General features: G+C 46.0%; 1 protein-coding gene and 1 non-coding gene across 2 annotated transcripts in view; both read right to left on the bottom strand.

Annotated features, from left to right (window-relative positions):
* Fmn2 (formin 2) overlaps positions 1-22,535 on the bottom strand; it is a 389,007-nt gene that overhangs the window by 333,018 nt on the left and 33,454 nt on the right. Inside the window, exon 2 of the mRNA XM_045142437.1 lies at positions 2,808-2,974. Coding sequence (XP_044998372.1) covers positions 2,808-2,974 — 167 coding nt within the window. The remainder of the gene's footprint in view (positions 1-2,807; positions 2,975-22,535) is intronic.
* Positions 14,947-15,050, bottom strand: LOC123458281. Its single transcript, XR_006635570.1, has one exon. It is a non-coding gene; the product is annotated as a U6 spliceosomal RNA (small nuclear RNA).

Raw genomic sequence — 22,535 nt, 5'->3', positions numbered from 1 at the left:
ATAAATAAATAAAATACTTTTAAAGTGACATAAAGAAATAATAAACTAAAAAATCTTACTGGGTGTGGTTGGTGACACCTGTACTCTCAATACTTGGAAGTCTGAAGGAGAATCAGAATTCAAGGGCAACCTGGATTACAGTGACTTCCAAGTTAGCCTGCGCGAACCAGAGATTCTGCCTCAAAAAAAAAAAAAAAAAAAAAGCCAGATGTGGTAGTGCAAGCCTTTAATCCCAGCACTCTCGAGGCAGAGGTAGGAGGATCGCCATGAGTTCAAGGCCACCTTTAGACAGCATAGTGAATTCCAGGTTATTCTGGGCCAGAATGAGACCCTATCTAGAAAAACAAAAACATCTTGCCTGGTGTAATGGCACAGGTCTTTTTAATTCCAGCATTCAGGAGGCCATGGTAGGAGGATTGCTCACTTGGAGGCCAGCCTGAGACTACGTAGTGAATTCCAGGAGGTCAGTCGGAACTAGACTGAGACCTATCTCAAAAAAACTAAAGCAAACAAACAACAACAAAAAAAAATCCTTTAGAAAGAAGCTTTACAAGTCACAGCAAAACTTGGAAGTTTTTCTTTCAGATGGAAAGAATCTAGATCTCAGGATATTTTGAGATGTATTCTGTCAATTCTGAAGGAAGATAGTATGTGACACCCCGGGACAGCCACTTGTTTACTACCACCCTCTTGGTTTTGTGTTTGTGTGTTCTGTTTGTCTCATTTTGTTGTTTGAGGCTAGGTCTCCCTCTAGCTGGGCTAGCCTGGAACTCACTGCATAGCCCAGGCAGTCCTAAAGCTTTCCATCCTCCTGCATCAGCTTTCCAGGGCTGAAATTACAGGCACCAGCCACCATTCCTTGGCTGTATCATCTCTTTCTGTCCTTAGCCTGTGGTCATTTATACTCCTTTAAAAACTTCATAATTAGCCAGACATGCTGGTACACACCTTTAATCCCAGCACTAGGGAGGCAGAGGTAGGAGGATTGCTATGAGTTTGAAGCCACCCTGAGACTACATAGTGCATTCCAGGTCAGCCTGAACTAGAATGAGACACTACCTTGAAAAACTGAACTAAGTAAATAAAATAAAAACTTCGGGGCTGGAGAGATGGCTTAGCGGTTAAGCACTTGCCTGTGAAGCTTAAGGACCCCGGTTCGAGGCTCGGTTCCCCTGGTCCCATGTTAGCCAGATGCACAAGGTGGCGCACACGTCTGGAGTTCGTTTGCAGAGGCTGGAAGCCCTGGCGCGCCCATTCTCTCTCTCTCCCTCTCTCTGTCTTTCTCTCTGTGTCTGTCGCTCTCAAATAAATAAATAAAAAATTTAAAAAAAAACAAAACTTCGTAATTGGGCTGGAGAGATGGTTTAGCAGTTAGGGCACTTGCCTTCAAAGCTTAAGGACCCAGATTCCCCAGTACCTATGTAAAGCCAGGTGCACAAGTGACACCTGCATCTTCAGTTTGTTTGCAGTGGCTAGAGGCCCTGGTTCACCCAATCTCTCTTACTCTCTCTCTCTTTCTCCCATCTATCTATCTATCTATCTATCTATCTATCTATCTATCTATCTATCTCCTGGCTCTTTCTCTCCTTCTCTCCCTCCCTCCCTCCCTCCCTCCCTCTCTCTCTCTCTCTCTCTCTCTCTCTATCTATCTATCTATCTATCTATCTATCCTGATCTTTCTCTCTCTTTCAAATAAATAAAAATGTTAGAGAGCTGGGGAGATGGCTTAGCAGTTAAGCACTTGCCTGTGAAGCCTAAGGACCCTGTTTCGAGGCTCATTTCTCCAAGACCTACCTTAGCCAAACGCATAAGGGGCACACGCGTCCGGAGTTCGTTTGCAGTGGCTGGAGGCCCTGGTGCGCCCATTCTCCCTCTCTCTCTCTCCATATATATATATATATATATATATATATATATATATATATATATATATATATATATATATATATATATATATATCTGCCTCTTTCTCTCTGTCACTTTCAAATAAATAAATAAAAATGAACAAAAAAAATAAATAAATCGATTTTTTTTAATATTTAACTGAAACTTCATGATTGCATTGCCCGAATCACAGCATGCACGCTGAAGAAGGCTAAGAGGGAGTGTGGAACAAACAAAATGAACCCGTGGAGATTAAGAAGCCAGTGCTGCCAAGTACTCAGGTCCTGGGCTCTGCAAGTGTGCGCTAAGCGGACCTGCTTCCAGGGCTGGGCTTTGGAGGCATCCTTCTCAGAACCCGCCCACGGTCCACGTACCTGAGCGGGACTAGCCGCGGGAGAGAGGCCGGGCTGCGGTGGTGCTGACCTTCCCTGTGAGACAGGGTCATGCCTAGTATATCTCCTCCAGCCCAGACAGGAGGCGAGGAGGGCCAGGCCACTCAGCGGCCCTCTCCGCAAGGGCACACAAATGCGTTAGGCGCACACCACCGGGCATCCCGGTGCCCATGGAAACGGGTAGCCCCGCGGGGATGCGTAGTTGGCCCTTTGGTGCTGGCTCTGAAGGAATGGCTGCGGCCAGCACAGCGGGAGCGTGCAGTTCAGGGGAGCGCTCCATCCCCGGCCCCGAGGAAAAGACCCAAAAGCTCATCCTGGGGGCGGGGGGGGGGAGTGGGGAGGGTCATCGCTGATAAGAAATAGGCTGGAAAACCACCGGGTGGCCATCTGCTAAGAAAAAGATGTCGGCCAAATATAACGCATGGCCTAGTCCCGGGAGAAGTGAGGACGCAGACACACGGAGCCCTTCCGCGGCCCCGGGGGGCGTTGGCAGCTCCGTCCACATCGCGGGGCGGCCGCGACGCTACTTACGTCGAAGGGCGCCGAGCGCGAGCCCGCGCCGCGCTGGCGGGGCTCCCGGAAGCAGTCGCCGAACGGGAGCAGCAGGCCCATGGCGATGATCCGCGAGCACAGCTTCTCGGCCTCCTCGGGGGGCCCGTTCTCCTGCTGGCTGAACAGCTTCTCCAGCAGAGTCCTCCCTGCGCGGGAAGCACAGTCGTGAGGGCGCGTGGCCACCGGCCTCCCGTCCCAGAGCGCCCCGGAGAGGAGGGCGGACGCGGCCGCGGGGAGCAGCGGTCTCCAGGGCCACTGCGGGCGGACGAGGACGCGGGCCTCGCCGGGCGCTCGGGGGCCGGGCACCTCACGGGGCGGGGGTCCTCGCAGGGCGCTCGGGGGCCGGGCACCTCACGGGGCGGGGGTCCTCGCCGGGCGCTCCGGGGCCGGGCACCACACGGGGCGGGGGTCCTCGCCGGGCGCTCCGGGGCCGGGCACCTCACGGGGCGGGGGTCCTCGCCGGGCGCTCTGGGGCCGGGCACCTCACGGGGCGGGGGTCCTCGCCGGGCGCTCGGGGGCCGGGCACCTCACGGGGCGGGGGTCCTCGCCGGGCGCTCCGGGGCCGGGCACCTCACGGGGCGGGGGTCCTCGCCGGGCGCTCGGGGGCCGGGCACCTCACGGGGCGGGGGTCCTCGCCGGGCGCTCTGGGGCCGGGCACCTCACGGGGCGGGGGTCCTCGCAGGGCGCTCTGAAATCGGGCACCACACGGGGCGGGGGTCCTCGCAGGGCGCTCTGAAATCGGGCACCTCACGGGGCGGGGGTCCTCGCAGGGCGCTCTGAAATCGGGCACCTCACGGGGCGGGGGTCCTCGCAGGGCGCTCTGAAATCGGGCACCTCACGGGGCGGGGGTCCTCGCAGGGCGCTCTGAAATCGGGCACCACACGGGGCGGGGGTCCTCGCAGGGCGCTCTGGGGCCGGGCACCTCACGGGGCGGGGGTCCTCGCAGGGCGCTCTGCGGCTGGGCACCTCACGGGGCGGGGGTCCTCGCCGGGCGCTCTGGGGCCGGGCACCTCACGGGGCGGGGGTCCTCGCAGGGCGCTCTGAGGCCGGGCACCACATGGGGCAGGGCGGGTGGCAGGGTCTGCGCTCTCCCCACAGCCCATGCCCTGTCCAGAGACCAAGGTCTGAGCGGCCTGCACTTCCCTCCATTGAAAGAAGCCCACGCCTCTTGGGGATGGAATTAGCAACTCTCTTTTAGTACTCCATCCAGCTGGTTCTCTAAAGAAGCAGGCAGCAGCTCTCTCTGCCTCAGACAGGCAAACCCTTGAAAAGGGGCCTGGTGTGGTGGCTCACGCCTTAATTCCCAGCTGGGTGAGGATCACCATGTCCAGGAAGCCAGCCTGGGGCTACAGAGTGAGTTCCAGGTCAGACCCTGCCTGAGGGGTGGGAAAAATGAGAGTTGGACAGCAAGATAAATAAATAACTAACGTATGTAAATGAAAACTACAATTAAATGAATAATCCTATCACCATGAAAAGGAAATCATCTTTTTTTTTTTTTTTTAAGTAGGGTCTCTTTCTAGAACAGGCTGACCTGGAATTCACTGTGTAGTCTCAGGTTGGCCTTAAATTCGCAGCAAAAAGGAAATCATCTTGAATAGGAAAGCCAAAATCCAAAATGTTTTCCGTTGCTCCTTGGAGATTTAACTCTATGTTGAAGTATTTTTGTTTGTTTGCTTGTTGCTTTAAGTTTACTAGAAGAGATAAGAGCAAGAGGTTCCATGAGAAGATACTGGCTCTAGAGCCCTGAGGAGATAGGTCCCACTAGTCTAAGGTTCTTTTATCTGTAATTTAGGACCACCTTGGAGGAACACCTTTAGTCAGCAGAAGCAGAGGTAGGAGGATCACCATGAGTTTGAGGACACCCTGAAACTACACAGTGGATTCCAGGTCAGCCTGGATTACAGTAAAACCCTACCTCAAAAAACAAAAATAAAAAAAAAAAAAATTGCTGGCTGCTTGGGATCCACTGTACTAGTCCCAAATTAGTAAAAGCCAAGTGCGTAGTCCTTAATCCATGTTTGACCTAAGGTGACCTAGCTGAATTTCTCCCCCACCTTAAACTTATTTGCCTGTGAGTACAGGAGGCCTATAGGCGAGAAGTCCCTATTCAGGAGGGCTAAACACAGCTAGATCTAAGTTGGCTGCCACAGGGACCAAGCACCAGACAATGTCTCACTTTATTACAATCTCCATGCTAGATGCCACACGCTCCAGTGTCACCACCTTTCTCAGTGGCTAAGCAATGACTAAAAAGACCCATGACAGGAAAAGGAGTGAGGCCCAATTCCTGGGAAATCTACATCCACGCCCAGCACAAGACCAAGATGTGCACCTACTCCTAAGAGATGTTCCTCCTTTTTACCGGCCTATCCCTCCCCCAAGCCTCCCTTCTTCCACTCCTCATTACACCTTCTCACCCTCTGGGGCTGAGGGGGTGATTTGCAAGTTTATTTTCCACTTCTATTCTTGGCCCAAACTAAGCCTCCTTCAGCCTGCTCAATGGATGTTTGGTCTTGTTATTGGTTCCACAATTCTGAGTTTACCCAAATGACCCAATGTGAGAGCACAATCTGGAAACAGCACTACTTACACACTAGCCCGCAAAAACCCATGACAGTTGCCTCCACACCTTTACCTACCACAGAGGAAACAGGAAAATACACAAAGCGTATAAATTAGTTTGAAGAAGATTAATATGTGTGGAAAGAAGAAGCAATGCAGGAGAAAGCCCCAAGAGGGTGGTTCATGGCAATGTTCTTGAGAAGGATAGGTGCAAGCTGAGAAAGATCCCCATGAAAGCCCTGAGCCAACCCCACCCACCAAGAACTCTGGGACTGAGAAGCTCTCTCTCTCTCTTACTTGAGCCAGCTTTTCACTTTTCTAGCCTCAACAGCTTGTATCTCAACTGGTTTATCAGGAGTCCAAAGAATGGGATGTGACTCTCATCTTTGGGTGGACACAAGATATTCTCTAAGGCTGGGAAGCTCTTTAGGAGATAACCATCTAATCCTGATAAGATTACTATGTAGCCTAAGGTTTCTGTCCTGTGCTGGCCAGGAGTGGTGGTGCATACCATTAATCCCAGCACTCATTAAGCAGAGGTAGGAAGATCATTGTGAGTTTGAGGCCAGCCTGGGACTACAGAGTTCCAGGACAGCCTGGCCTAGAGCAAGACAAAAAAAAACAAAAGAAAATAGAGGTCCCTAAGTGGTGGCAGTGGCACCTAGCATTATCCTAGCATATTTATCCTAGCATTCAGCACTCTACAGGCTAAGGTAGGACTGCTGTGAGTTCGAGGCCACCCTGAGACTATACAGTAAATTCCAGGTCAGCCTGAGCTAAAGTGAGACCCTACCTCAAAACAAACAAACAAATGACCAAAAAGTCAGTGCAAATGGCCCCGTCAATTACGTAGACAGGAGAAGGCCCCTCAGAAAATGCTGTCTTCTTCATAGCCTTCCCCTTGACAGAGCTCCAGTTTATTCTTAAATTCCATTTGTTTTGTACACTACACTCTGAAGTCTGTTTGTGTTTTGAGACAGGGTCTCATTGTCATTTACATTGTCCTAAACTCACTTATGCAAACCAGGCATTCCTTGAACTCATTGCACTCCATCTGCCTCAGCCTCCTAAATACTGGGATGACAGACATGAGCCCCGATGCCCTCCTCCTCTGAATTCTTCCAGCAAAAGACCAAGATGTACCCGGTGTGGTGGTGCGTCCCTTTAAAATCCTAGCACTCAGGAGGCAGAGGTAGGAGGATCGTTGTGAGTTTGAGGCCACCCAGAGACTACATAGTGAATTCTAGGTCAGCCTGAGCTAGAGTGAGACACTAACATAAAAAACAAAAAACAAAAACAAAAGACCTAGGTGCTGAAGGGCATTCTAAGAAATACTCCATTGACAAAGCTCTATCACCAGATCCTTTCAATATTTGTGGCTTTGTGGACCACATAAGGCTGCTGTTGCATATTTCCTCATTTGGTTTTGTTTTAAAGCACCTTTAAAAATTGCACCATTCCGGCTGGAAAGATAGTTTAGCTGGTAAGGCCAAAGAACCAGGTTGGATTCCCCAATACTCACATAAAGCCAGATGCAGAGTAGTGCATGTGTCTGTAGAGGCTACAGGTCTTTCTCTATCTGCTGTTTTTGCTTTCACTCTCTCTAAAATAAAATAATAAAATAAAATGCACCATTCATCTTAGGGCTATGAAAAATCAGGCCCCAATATATACATTGGTTATACAAACTAAGTTTCATTTTATTTTTTATTTTTATTTATGTTTATTTTGTAGCCTCCCACATGCCAGCCAATTTACCCTACCACTGAGCTAAAATCTCACCCCGAAATTCCAAACATAAATGTACAATTGTGTCAAAACGCCAGACATGCAGCTTTCATACCTCCTTTTTACTTTATTTATTTTTGTTTATTTATTTATTTATTTAATTAATTATTTATTTATTTATTTTTTGAGGAGGGCTTCACTGTAGCTCAGGCTGACCTGGAATTCACTATGTACTCTCAGGGTAGCCTTGAACTCTTGGCTATTCTCCTACCTCTGCCTCCCGAGTGCTAGGATTAAGGGCGTGTGGCACCATGCCCAACTTCACACCTCTTTTTTTAAAAAAATCTTCTTTCTTTCTTTCTTTTATTTATTTGAGAGCAAGAGACAGAGAGAAAAAGGCAGACAGAGAGAGAATGGGTGCATCAGAGCCTCCAGCGATTGCAAACAAATTCCAGATGTGTGCGCCCCCTTGTGCATCTGGCTAACGTGGGTCCTAGAGAATTGAGCCTTGAACCAGGGTCCTTAGGCTTCACAGGCAAGCGCCTAACAGTTAAGCCATCTCTCCAGCCCTATTTATTCATTTGAAACACGGGGAGAGAGAGAGAGAGAGATGAGAGAGAAAGGGAGCATGGGCACACCAGGGACTCTAGCCACTGCAAACAAACTCCAAATGCATTCATCATCTTGTGCATCTGGCTTATGCAGGAACTGGAGAATTGAATCTGGGTCCTTAGTCATCTCTCCAGCCTTTTTTGTTTGCTTGTTTGTTTTGTTTATTGTTTTTTCAAGGTAGGGTCTTACTCTAGCCCAGGCTGACCTGGAAGTCACTAAGTAGTCTCAGGGTAGCCTTGAACTCACAATTATCCTCCTACCTCTGCCTTCCGGGATTAAAGGCATGTGGCTCCATGCTTGGCATACTTCTTTTTATTTCTATCTAAAATGTAATTTGATATCTGCCTTTAAAATGTGGAGCAACAAAGCAAGAAAGAATATAGATCTCATTTTCACCATTCCTTCAGATCACTGGAGAACATTCTTTGATCGCCCAGGATATTTCTACAGGGAAATAAAATGTTTTTCACTCTACAGAATTCAAGTTTGCCAGTACCTAAGCAGAATTTAATACCTAGTAAACTGCACTCCTCAAATCTCAGGTGGTTAATTATCATATGTGTTTTGTACATGCTATGTTAATGACTAATAGGAGAAGTACTAAAACTATCTTAGTTTTTTCCAACAACTCAAATACCATATAACCAAAAAAAAAAAAAAAAAAAAAAGGAAAATGGGGATTTGGTGTATGTGAATGGATGTGACAGGGAAATACGAATCCATACATCAAATCAAAATCATGAGCGGGACTCCAGGGGCCGGGGAGATGGCTCAGCCGGTAAGGATGGGCACTGTCTGCAAGCATGAGGCAAGGGCCTGACAGGGCCTGACTTTGATCCCCAGCAAAGCTGTAAGAGATGCTGGCCATGGCGATGCACACCTGTAACCTCGGTCCTGCGCGGGGCAGAGACCACAATTACTGGGGCTCTTCTGTCAGCCAATCCAACTGAAGAAAAGGAAAACAAAGAACCTCAGAAAAGCACATAGAAGAACAACAGAAGAGTGTGTGCATCACATGTGCATATAAGATACCCACACAAATCACAAACACACACAATGCACATGAGCCAGAGAACAAAACATACCAAAACAAAAAAATGGGGATTAATGAACAGTGTGGGAGACGGGAGATTAAACCCTCAAGAAAGACATGGTGGCATGTGCCTTTAATCCCAGCACTAAGGAGGCTGAGGTAAGAGGATCACTGTGAGTTCAAGGACAACCTGAGACTATATAGGAATTCCAGATCAGCTTAGTCTAGAGCGAGACCCAACCTGGAAAAAAAAAAGCAGGACTGGAGAGATGGCTTAGCAGTTAAAGCACTTGTCTACAAAGCCTAAAGACCCAGGTTCAATCCCTCAGGACCCAGGTAAACCAGATGCACAAGGTGGTGCATATGTCTGGAGTTCAGTTAGTACACACGTAGAGGCGCTAGGCATGCCCATTCTCCCTCTCTCTCTCTCTCTCTCTCTCTCTCTGCCACCTCTCTCTCTTTTTTTCTCTCCTTCTTCCTATCCCAGGTAAATAAATATTTAACAAAAAGAAAAGAAACAAATCCAGCTCTATGATGAAAAAATATCTACAAATCCTTGAAAATCATTTCTCTACCATGCAAAAACACAGCTCTCAGCCAGGCGTGGTGGCGCACACCTTTAATCCAAGCACTGGGGAGGCAAAGGTAGGAGAATCACCATGAGTTTGAGGCCACCCTGAGACTACATAGTGAATTCTAGGTCAGCTTGAGCTAGAGTGAGCCCCTACCTTGAAAAACCAAAAAAAAAAAAAAAATCTCCTCAGGATTGGAGAGATGGTTCCGCTTTTAAGGGTGCTAGACTTGCAAAGTCTGTCAGCCCTGGTTCAATTCCCCAGCACCCATGTAAAGCAGATGTACAAAGTGGTGCATAAGTAAATATTTTTAATTTTTTTATTATTGGGGCTGGAGAGATGGCTTAGTGGTTAAGGCACTTATCTGAGAAGCCAAAGGACCTAGGTTCGATTCTCCAGTACCCACATAAACCAGATGCATAAGGGGGCACATGCATCTGGAGTTCGTTATCAGCAGCTAAAGGCACTGGTGCACCTATTCTCCCTCTGTCTGTCTCCTCTCTATCTCTCTCTTTCTCTACTTGCAAATAAATAAAACAAATTTATTTTAAAAATTATTATGAGATGGGCATGGTGGCAGACACATTTAATCCCAGTACTTGGGAGGCAGAGGTAGGAGGATCACCAAATGTTCGAGGCCACCCTGAGACTACAGAGTGAATTCCAGGTCAGCCTGAGCCATAGTGAGACCCTACTTTGAAAAACAAACAAACAAACAAACAAAAATTATTTTGGTTTTATGAGGTAGGGTCTCACTCTAACCCAGACTGACCTGGAATACACTCTGTATTCTCAGGATGGCTTCAAATTCACAGCAATCCTCCTATTGCCTCCTGAGTGCTAGGATTAAAGGTGTGCCACCACACCTGGCTGTTTTTTTGTTTTGTTTTGTTTTTGTTTTTCGAGGTAGAATTCCACTGTAGTCCAAGTTGACCAGGAATTCACTGTGGAGTCTCATGGTGATTCTCCTACCTCTGCCTCTCAAGTGCTGGGAGGACTGTCTGGCAAAGAAAAGATAATTTCTAAATATTATTTATTTATTTGCAACATGTGTGTGTACAAGTATGTGTATGGACACACTAGGACTGCTTGCTACTGCCAACAAATGCCAGACCCATGCACCAGTGTTTGCGTCCAACTTTATGTGAGCATTGGGGAACTGAACCCAGAATGGCAGGCTTTGCCAGCAAGCCAAGCAAGAGCTCTTGACAGCTGAGCCATCGCCCCAGCCTGGCATCATTTTATATATACACATATATACAACCTATCAATATATGTACAAATGACATTCAAGAATCTCTTCTAGGGCTGGAGAGATGGCTTAGTGGTTAAGGTGCTTGCCTGTGAAGCCTAAGGACCCAGGTTTGAGTCTCCAGGTCCCATGTAAGCCAGATGCACAAGGTGGTGCATGCATCTGGAATTCATTTGCAATGGCTAGAGGTCCTGGAGAGCCCATTCTCTTTCTCTCCCTCTCTCTGTCTCTAATAAATAAATAAATGTCAAAAAAAAAAAACCAAAAACAACCTTTTTAAAGCTGTGCATGGTGGCACACGCCTTTAATCCCAGTACTAGGGAGGCACACATAGGAGGATCACCTTGAGTTCGAGGCCACCCTGAGATTTCATAGTGAATTCCAGCTCAGCCTGGGCGAGAGCGAGACCCTACTTCAAAAAACAAAACAAAACAAAACAAAAACAAAAACAAAAAAACTTTTTAAAAAGCTGGGCGTGGTGATGCACACCTTTAATCCCAGCACTTGGAAGGCAGAGGTAGGGGGATTGCCATGAGTTTGAGGCCACCCTGAGACTACATAGTGAATTCCAGGTCAGCCTGAGCTACTGTCAGACCCTACCTCGAAAACCAAAAAAATTAAAATTGAAAAAAAAAAAAAGAATCTTTTCTATCCCAGCACTCAGGAGGAAGAAATTCAAAGTCACCCTGAGACTATATAGTGAATTCCAGGTCAGCATGGACTAGAGTGACACCCTGCCTTGAAAACAAACAAACAAAAAGAGAATAATGTTGACCTTGAATTAGCCCCCACCACAACCACACATGCCATAACTCTTTTTTTTTTATTTTAAATTTTTTTGTTTTTCGAGGTAGGGTCTCATTCTAGCGCAGGCTGACCTGGAATTCACTATGTAGTCTCAGGGTGGCCTCGACCTCACCATGATCCACATACCTCTGCCTCCCGTGTGGTGGGATTAAAGGCTTGCACCACCATACCTGGCTTCCAGTTTCCTTTATTTATTTATTTTTTTGTTAGTTTATTACCAGCTAAATTCCATACCCACCATTACAAATAAAGCCTCAAAATACTTCAGCTCTCACTCCAAGCTCCCTCCATCATACTTGCCCTACAAAACAGTCACTAGTTCCAGTGCCATCATCCACCTTCTCTTGGCCAGGATCTGAGTAAACTGAGGTGTGGCAGAGAAGGAAATATGTTGCTTATTTTCACATTAAGACTTCAATAACATCATTAGTTCCAATTTAAAAAAAAAAAACTGAAAAACATTTGGTGGTTGCATGAGAAAGTATTATTGGACATGCTTAAACAGGAAAAGTCTTTCCACATTGGTGGAAGCAAAGGTCTCAGAAGACTGGTTAAATAAAATGCCTCACCTACCACCCCCAACCTTCAATCCTTTCTTATGCTTCCATAAGAAAGCAGTCTTGTAAAAATGACCTCTTAAGTAATCATTATTTTTTTCACATTTATTTATTTAGTTTTCTTTTTTACTTATTTTTCTCAATTTTTATTAACATTTTCCATTATTATAAAAAATATCCCATGGTAATACCCTCCCTAACCCCCCCTTTCCCCTTTGAAATTCCATTCTCCATCATATCCCCTCCTCATCTCAATCATTGTAGTTACATATATACAATACCAACCTATTAAGTACTCTCCTCCCTTCCTTTCTCTTCCCTTTATATCTCCTTTTTAACTTACTGGCCTCTGCTACTGAGTTTTTTCCTTCTCACGCAGAAGCCCAACCATCTGCAGCTAGGATACACATATGAGAGAAAACATGTGGCACTTGGCTTTCTGGGCCTGGGTTACCTCACTTAGTATAATCCTTTCCAGATCCACCTATTTTTCTGCAAATTTCATAACTTCATTTTTCTTTACCACTGAGTAGAACTCCATTGTATAAATGTGCCACATCTTCATTATCCACTCATCAGTTGAGGGACATCTAGGCTGGTTCCATTTCCCAGCTATTATAAGTTGAGCAGCAATAAACATGGTTGAGCACGTACTTCTAAGGAAATGAGATGAGTCCTTTGGATATATGCCTAGGAGTACTATAGTTGGGTCATATGGTAGATCAATCTTTAGCTGTTTTAGGAACCTCCACACTGATTTCCACAATGGCTGGACCAGATTGCATTCCCACCAGCAGTGTAGAAGGGTTCCTCTTTTTCCACATCCCCACCAACATTTATGAGTAATCATTATTTTTTTAAGGTAGCAACTCCCTCAAACCTAGGCCGACCTAGAATTCACTGTGCAGTCTCACGGTGGTCTCCAACCATAGCCATCTGCCTACCTCTGCCTCCCCAGTGCTGGGATTAAAGGCTTGTACCTGGCTTTTATGTGAATTTAATGCGACTCGGCTCTTGCTAACTTGATTCCCACCCATATGATGTAGCTTAAACTAATTATCACAGCATCCATAATAATAGTCAGATTTTCCATTGTGAAGTCAAACACCTGCAGAAACAACTTAAAGGGAAGGTTTATTAATCTCTGTTCATGCTTTCAGCCCATAGGGGATTTGGGGCCTGTGATGAGTCAACATCATGGCAGAGGACCATGTGGCAATTTATCTAAAAAATAGCCTTTAATCCCAGCACCTGTGAGGCAGAAGTAGGAGAGTCACTGGGAGTTTGAATCTCTGCCTGGGACTACAGAGTGCGTTCCAGATCAGCCTGGGCTCGAGTGAGACCCTACCTCAAAAACAAAAATCAGGACCGGAGAGAGATAGCTTCGTGGTTAAGATGCCTGCCTCTGAAGCCTAAAGACCCAGGTTCCAGTACCCATGTAAACCAGATATGCAAGGTGGCACACATGTCTGGTGTTTGTCTGCAGTGGCTAGAGGCACCGTCCATTCACCCATTCTTTCCTTCTCTCTCTCTCCTTCTTTCTCTCTCTGAAATAAATTAGAAAAACTAACAGAAAAAGAAATAGGAAGGGTCCACGAACAATATACACACACCTAGGACCCATCCCAGTGACCACTAAGCCCCATCTCCTAAGGTTTTCATCATCTCTCAAAACAGCACCATCACTTGGGAACACAGGTTTCTACACGAGATTCTAAGGGGACATTTCACATTCAAAGCATAAGACATTGACTTTTTCTTTTACCTGCTCCTTAGAGCACAACTCCTGGGGATGAGAAAATGCCACTTGAAGGTACATGCTTATGAAGCCTGCTGGCCAATTTCCCAGCCACCCACATAAGCTAGACTTGAAAAGAGGCCCATATACCTGGTGTTCATGTGAGATAGCAAGAAATCCTAGAGTGACAGACACATGCAAACACACACACACACACACACACAAACACACTTTTTTTTTTTAAAGAGCACTTGCAGAAGGACACGGTGGCGCACACCTTTAATCTCAGCACTCGGGAGGCAGAGGTAGGAGGATCGCCGTGAGTTCAAGGCCACCCTGAGACTTCAAAGTGGATTCCAGGTCAGCCTGGGCTAGAGCGAGACCTTGGAAAACCACACACACACACACACACATAAAATAAAATAAAAGAAAAAAGCAAAAAAGGTGCCCTTGCATCTCATCTTCACAATCCTCCCTTCTCCTACTTCCTCCTCCTCTGCTGCCCATTTTCTTCCCAGTTCCTTTTCCTGCATTCTCTACCCATCCCATGCTCCCTGGCTCGTGCAGGGTTGATTCTCTTAGCTGTTCTATATTCTCTTTTGCTGTTCTGCAGATGTGTAAGCACTGCTTTCTTTGACACTATGCAGGCTTGTGACTGCTACACAAATCTTACATGGAAAAAATGACACCAGGGAGCTGGGCACTCGGGAGGCAGAGGTAGGAGGATCGTTGAGAGCTCGAGACCGCCCTGAGACTACACAGTGAATTCCAGGTCACTCTGAGCCAGAGTGAGACCCTGCCTCGAAAAAAATAAAAATGACATGAACTAGACAGAAGGCACAGGGTGGCTTTTGAAAGCTCGGTGGGACATAGTGTAATAGAACTCGGGAAGAAGATGAGAGAGCCCAAGGAATCGTCACAACGGCTGTGACCTTACTGAGCATGCTCCTCAGATGGTAGTCAACCCGAACTCAAGGCAGTCTGAATCCCAGGAGTGGCATCCACCCTGACAGGGAACTTTTACGGGGACAACTTAGCAACTTCAAGAGTAAAATCCAGGTCCAGCGAGATGGCTCAGCTGCTACGGCACTTGCCCATAAAGCATTACAGCCTAAAAGGGAATAAGGCAGCCTTGTTAGGTAGCTTAGGGTGACTGGACCCCTGAAAGTAAAATGCAGGCATATCTCTGGGCCCATCTTTGCAGTCTCCACTTTGCTAGAGATCAAAGAATATCTGACTTCTTTGTGTTTCTTTGTAAATATGGATCTCTTCGCAAATTTGCGTGTCATCCTCGAGCAGGGGCCATGCTGATCTCTGTATCGTTCGGATTTTTGTATATGTGCTGCCGAAGCGAGCAATGATCTGACTTATCTCTTCCTTAGATCACAACCTGAGCCCCTCCTGGGATCCTTTTCTTGAATTTAATTCTCACCCTGACATTGTGGTTGGTCAAGTCCAGTCCTGGGATCCTGGCCTCATTCACGGCTGGCCTCTTCCTGAGCCAGCATCTAGTGCAGACCAGTCAGCTGTCTCTCTGGCTCACCTGAGCCAGAAAGCAGGGCTCACCACCAGAAGGTTATAAATCCATTTACCAGCACTGGGCAATCTCTCTTGGCCACCCATTCATCACTGGTGAGCCTCCAGGTGCTTCTGAGTCTCAGGGAAGAAAGCCCTGAGCCGACTCCCACACTGGCTCTCTGCCTCTCTTGCCCTCCACATGGCAGCAACACATTGTATTTCCTTTCATCCCTGTTTCATCTCTTTGTAAAAAAAGAAAATTTCCACCATTTACTCTTGTTATCAAAAATAGTCCAACTTGGGCTGGAGAGATGGCTTAGCGGTTAAGCGCTTGCCTGTGAAGCCTAAGGACCCCGGTTCGAGGCTCGGTTCCCCAGGTCCCACGTTAGCCAGATGCACAAGGGGGCGCATGTGTCTGGAGTTCGTTTGCAGAGGCTGGAAGCCCTGGCGCGCCCATTCTCTCTCTCTCTCTCTCTCTCTATCTGTCTTTCTCTCTGTGTCTGTTGCTCTCAAATAAATAAATAAAAAAATTTTTAAAAAATAGTCCAACTTTTCTTGCAAAACAAAAACAAAATAGTATGTACTGGACACACACATTTTTCTTCCTGTGGCTTTAGCCCACCCTCACCCCACTAAAAGAGACCCCCCCAAAAAAAAATTTAACCCAATGACAATAATAAAGACAACTCTACCTGACCACATGCACAGAAAGTGACACCAGGACACACTACAAAACAGGAGGTGTCATCTGCTCTGTCTAAAGGATTCTTCTCCACGTCTTGTACAAGGCGAGTAACCATCATTGAACATGCTGTGTGCCAAATCAAAACATAACTTCAACACATCAGGTCTCACTAGAGATGGTGAATGTAGTAGAAATGGTAACTTTTCCAGCAGTATTTTTCTTAAAATAAGCACTGTCAGAGCAGCAACTCTTCTTTTAAATCATAAGGTTATCCCTTGCATCTATCTACTCAGTCCTTGTTGCACTTGTAAATCCTTTTTTTTTTTTCCTATGAGAGAGAGAGAGAAAGAGAGGAGAGAGAACTGGCACTCCAGGGCCTCAGCCTCTGCAATGGAACTCCAGATGGGTGTTACACCTGGAGGGCATGTGAGACCTTGTGCTTGCCTCTCCTTTGTGCATCTGGCTAACAGGGGATCTGGAGAGTCGAACATGGGTCCTTAGGCTTCTCAGGCAAGTGCCTTAACCACTAAGCTATCTCTCCAGCTCTTTTCTTTCCTTTCTATTTCTTCCTCTCTCTCTCTTATTATTTATTTATTCTTGTTTTGTTTGTTTGTTTGTTTGTTTGTTTTGTTTTTTGAGGTAGGGTCTCACTCTAGCTCAGGCTGACCTGGAATTCACTATGTAGTCTCAGGGTGGCCTTGAACTCATAGCAATCATCCTACCTCTGCCTCTCGAGAGTGCTGGGATTAAAGGCGTGAGCCACCATGCCCAGCTTCTATCTCTCTTTTTATGTTTCTTTCAGATCCACCCCGTGGGCTCTCAGACCACATTGGTGCATCTATTTTCCTTCTCTTGATTTTATACTTCCCTACATAAACATAATTTTGTTTGGGGGAAGGGGCATTTTTTCGAGGTAGGGTCTCACATTAGCCCAGGCTGACCTGGAACTCACTATGCAATCTCAGGGTAGCCTTGAACTCATGGCAATCTGCCTGCCTCTGCCTCTCAAGTACTGGGATTAAAGGTGTGTGCCACCACTCCCAACTAAATATAATTTAATAATTATCCTTCCCAGTTTGGTTTGTCCAAATCTTTGACTAAATGCAAGCACGACCCTAGGGTATGGGGTTCAATGACTCTATTCCTGAACATCTAAAACCCTGTTTCAGACCTGAGTTCAATTCTCCAGTATCCATATAAAGCCAGATTCCCAGAGTGGTTCATGTGTCTGGAGTTCCTGTGCAGTGGCTAGAGGCCCTGTTGGGTCCATTCTCTCTCTGCATGCTTTAGTGGCACCCACCTTTAATCCCAGCACTTGGGAAACAGAAGAAATAAGAAGATCCCTGTGAGGTAGAGGGTAGCCTGGGATGACACAGTGAACTCCAGGTTGGGCTAGAGTGAGACCCTACCTGAAAAAAAAGAAAAAGCTGGGCATGGTGGCACACACCTGAGACTATATAGTGGATTCCAGGTCAGCCTGGGCTAGAGAGAAACCCTATCTCAAAAAAACAAAACTAAATAAAAATAACAATCAACAACAACAACAAAAAGCCAAGACTCTTGATTGTAAGCATTCCCAACTCTAAACCAGGCATGAGGATCCACACCTTTAATCTCAGTAGATAGGAGGATGGGTGTGATTTCAAGGACAGTCTGGAGCTACAGAGGCTGACCTGGGCCAAAGTGAGACCCTTCCTAGAAAACAAACATTGAAACAAAAACAAAAAAAGAAAGAAAGAGCAGGGCGTGTTGGCACATGCCTTTAATCCTAGCACTTGGCAGAGGTAGGAGGATTGCCATGAGTTCAAGGCCACCCTGGGACTACATAGTGAATTCCAGGTCAGCCTGGGCTAGAGTGAAACTCAAAGGGCAAGATGAACATGGAAACAGCTGCTAAGGGGCAGGTGGAGAAAATGTCCACCTCCCCGGCCTCAGTGCTGCAATCCTCCTGGGAAATGAAGAATTACAGCCACTCACCTCGGCACTTGGACTCTACTGGGCTTGTGAGCAGAGACAATATAAAAAGTAAGAAAGGGGCAGGAGAGATGGATCAGGGGTGAAGGCACTTGCTTGCAGAACCTAATCAACAAAGTTCAATTCCCTGGTGCCCACACAAAGTCAGATATACAAAGTAACACATAGGTCATTTATAGTCGTTTGTAGCAGACAGCTTCAGGTTCACTGAGATGAACTTCCAGACCAGGCACAGTTATGGAGGAAGGGATATTTATTGAAGCCTACAGATCCAGGGAAAGCTCCATAATGGCAGAAGAAGCTGGCCTGCCTTCACAGGCTCAGCAGAGACAGAGAAGTACAAACCTAAAGGTCAAAATCCACAGCACACTTTAGGAACTCCAGCTAGGCACACTTTGCATATTTTCAGATTGAAACCTGAAACCCACCACCACAACTTAAGATCCACCCAGTGACATTGCCTCCAGCCAGGTGGCTGCAGATGCAAACTACAAACAAACAACTGAATATATAGGGGGCCATCTATTCTATTCAAACCACCACACCTCGTTGAAGGCCCTAGCACACCCATTCTCTCTCTCTCTTTCTCTCTCTCTCTCTCTCCTTGGAAAAATTTAAAAAAAAAAAGAGTGGACTAGAGAGATGGCTTAGCAGTTAAGGCACTTGTCTGGGAAACCTAAGGACCTAGGTTCAATTCCCCAGAAACCACATAAGCCATATGCACAAGGTGACGCATGCATCTGGAGTTTGTTTGCAGCAATTGGAGGCCGTGGAATGCCCATTCTCTCTCTCTCTCAAATAAATGAATAAAAATAATTGTTTAAAAATAAATAAATAAAAATTAAAAATAAGCCAGGCATGGTGGTGCACGCCTTTAATCCCAGCACTTGGGAGTCAGAGGCAGGAGGATTGCTGTGAGTTCGAGGCCACCCTGAGACTACATAGTGAATTCCAGGTCAGCCTGAGCTAGAGTGAAGCCCTACCTTGAAAGAAGACCAAACAAAACAACAAAAAAAAAAAAAAGAAAGAAGGGAAGAAAGAAAGAAAGAAAGAAAGAAAGAAAGAGAGAAAGAAAGAAAGAAAGAAAGAAAGAAAGAAAGAAAGAAAGAAAGAGAGAAAGAAAGAAAGAAAGAAAGAAAAATACCTGACCAAAAATAAAAGACCAAGCATGGTGGCACATGCCTTTAAATCCAGCACTTCAGAGGCAAAGGTAGGAGGGTGGCCATGAGTTCCAGGCCAGCCTGACACTACATAGTGAGCTGAGGTCAGGTTGGGCTATAGCAAGACCCCACCTAGAAAAACCAAAGAAAAATAAATAAATAAATAAATTAATTAATTAATAATAATAATATTTTAATTATTTTATTTTATTTATTTATTTGAGAGCGACAGGCAGAAAGAGGCAGATAGATAGAGACAGAATGGGCATGCTAGCGCCTCCAGCCACTTCAAACAAACTCTAAACGTGCACCTTCTTGTGCACCTGGCTTAGGTGGGTACTGGGGAATCGAGCCTTGAACGGAGGTCCTTAGGCTTCACAGGCAAGCACTTAACCGCTAAGCCATTTCTCCAGCCTGGTTTTTGTTTTTTAATATTATATTTACTTGGGAGAGAGGGAAAGAAAGAGGCAGAGAGAGAGAGAGAATGGGTATGCCAGGGCCTCTAGCTACTGAAAATGAACTTCAGATACATCCACCACCTTGTGCATCTGGCTTACATGGGTACTGGGGAATCAAACCTGGGTCCTTAGGCTTTGCAGGTAAGTGCCTTAAGCACTGAGCCATCTCTAGCCCACTGGTTGGTTTTTTTTTTTTTTTTTTTTTTTTTGGTTTTTCAAGGTAGGTTCTCACTCTAGCTCAGGATGATCTAGAATTCACTAGTCTCAGGGGAATTTGGGAGGAAAAGGTAGGATGATTGCCTTGAGTTCGAGGCCACCCAGAGACTACAGAGTGAATTCCAGGTCAGCCTGAGCTAGAGCAAGACAGTATCTCAAAAAACCAAAAAAAAAAAAAGTAGGCCAAGAAGTTTTGTTGCTTGCTTTTTGTTTTTGTTTTTTGTTTTGATTTTTGAGGTAGGGTCTCATTCTAGCTCAGGCTGACCTGGAATTCACTCTGTAGTCTCTGGGTGGCCTCAAACTCATGGCAATCCTTCTACCTCTGCCTCCCAAGTGCTGGGATTAAAGGCGTACGCCACCACGCCTGGTATGTTGTTTGCTTTTTTTTTTTTTTTTAATCTTCTTTCTTTTTGGTATTTTGAAGTGGGGTTTCCCTCTAACCCAGGCTAACCTGGAATTCACTACATAGTCTCAGGATACCCTGGGACTCTAGGCAATCCTCCTGAAAGGGGGATAGACTGGACCCCTGAAGGTGAAAAGTACAAGAAAGTTGCACTTGCTAGAAATCCAAGACGATCTGACTTCCTATCTCTGGCCTAGTGCCTCAGATCTATTTTTCCACAGTCTGGACCTCTCCTGGGAGGGAGGCCTTTCATAGGATTTAAGCACTGTGGTTAGTCAAGTTCAGCCCCCAGAGCTTGGTGCCAGAGCTAATCTTCCTGAGACAGCCCCTAGCTGTAACCAATCAGCTAGCTGTCCCTCTGGCTCAGGTCAGGCCACCCCCATATGGTCATAAACACCTTTCCAAGGGGCAGGCAGGCTCTCTTTCTGCTCTCTGATCACTTGGGAACTTCCAGCTGTGAGAGTTTTCCCTCTGCTGGGCTGGCTTGGCTCAGGCAGGAGGGCCCTGAGCCCTTAATCTCTGCATGGGTTCTTTCTAAAAATACTTTATTTTTATTTATTTATCTATTTGACGGAGAAAGAGGGAGAGAGAAAGAATGGGTGTGCCAAGACCTCCAGCCACTGCAAACAAACTGCAGACACATACACCCCCTTGTGTATCTGGCTAATGTGGGTCCTGGGGAACTGAACCTGGGTCCTTCGGCTTATCAGGCAAACGCCTTAAGGACTAAGCCATCCCTCTAGCCCACTGCATGGGTTCTTTATCACCTCAAGCTCCCCACATGGCAGGAGCTCCTCAAACTTTTTTTTCTCTTTTCTTTCCACGCTTTTCCCCAGGCTGTCTGCATGGGATCTCTACCACTGGGTGCCTTTCCTTGGCTCTACTTCCCTCAGTAAATATAATAATTTAATAATTACACTTCTCCGTTTTCTTTTTATTCGATTCTTTGATTAAAATTAGAAACAAACCTAGGGTTTGGGGTTCAAGGACTTTCCTGGACACTTAGCACCCCATTACACTCCTACCTCTGCCTCTTAAATGCTGGGATTAAAGGTATATGCCACCATGCCTGGCTGCTTTTTTTTTTTTAATTTATTTACTTATTTATTGACAGAAAGAGACCCAGAGAGAGAATGGCCATTGCAAACAAACACCAGATACATTTACCACTTCGTGCTTCTGGCTCCACATGGGTACTGGGGAATCAAATCTAGGCCTTCAGGCTTGCAAGCAAGGACCTTGGACTGCTGAGCCATACCTCCAGCCCATGTTGTTTGTCTTTTGAAGCAGGGGTGAACTCTAGTCCAGGCTGGCCTTGAACTCATAGTAATCCTTCTACCTCAGCAAGTGCCATTTACACCCACAATTAATTTTATTATTATTTTTTAAAATTATTTATTTATTTATTTGAGAGCAACAGACACAGAGAGAAAGACAGGTAGAGGGAGAGAGAGAGAATGGGCGTGCCAGGGCTTCCAGCCTCTGCAAACGAACTCCAGACGCGTGCGCCCCCTTGTGCATCTGGCTAACATGGGACCTGTGGAACCGAGCCTCGAACCGGGGTCCTTAGGCTTCACAGGCAAGCGCTTAACCGCTAAGCCATCTCTCCAGCCCCTATTATTATTTATTTATTATTGAATTTGCATATTTAGTTTAGTGTTTGGGATAAGTGTTGGGGATTGAACCCCAGTCTTTTTTTTTTTTTCTTGGTATGAACTCAATCTTTCAAAATTTATTAAAACTTATTTTGTTGCATAATATATAATCTTTTCTGGAAATTAGTCCATGTACACTTGAGGGGAAAATAATGTTTTCTGGTTTGGGATTGAGCATTTTGTTTATACCTGTTATGTCCCATTGATTTCTAGTATTATTTGACTTCTTTTCTTTTTTTCTTTCTTTTCATTCATTCTTTCTTTTCTTTTCTTCTCCTTCTCCTTCTTCTTCTTCTTCCTCCTCCTTCTTCTCTTCTTCTTTTTGTTGTTGTTTTTTAAGGTAGGGTCTTGCTCTAGCTCAGGCTGACCTGGAATTCACTATGTAATCTCAGGGTGGCCTCGAACTCACAGCAATCCTCTTACCTCTGCCTCCTGAGTGCTGGAACCCCAGCCTTAAAGTATGCTAAGCATATAACCCTACCCCAAGCTACATCCCTAGCTCAGGCAGGCAAGGGTTATTTTCACAATTTCAAAGACACTACGTAAGTAATGAGAATGTGCCAGCATCGTAAGACTGGAAAGGGTCAGTGCAAGCTGGACATTGACTTTGCTGGCCTCATCTTTATTCCAGGGACCTTCTACTTCTGAGTCAGCCAACAACTCTGGGAAAAGCTTCTGACCAAAATTCAGCAGAAAGACATAAAAGACACAGACCACGTGGTCTGTCCCCTGCAGGGCTAACAGCCTAGCTCAAATGACCAGAGCCCCACAGGG

The sequence above is a fragment of the Jaculus jaculus genome, chromosome 1, assembly GCF_020740685.1.
Source record: "Jaculus jaculus isolate mJacJac1 chromosome 1, mJacJac1.mat.Y.cur, whole genome shotgun sequence".
Classification (NCBI taxonomy): Eukaryota; Metazoa; Chordata; class Mammalia; order Rodentia; family Dipodidae; genus Jaculus; species Jaculus jaculus.
Note: the sequence above shows the minus strand (reverse complement) of the source record. Positions and strands in the feature narration are given on the sequence as shown.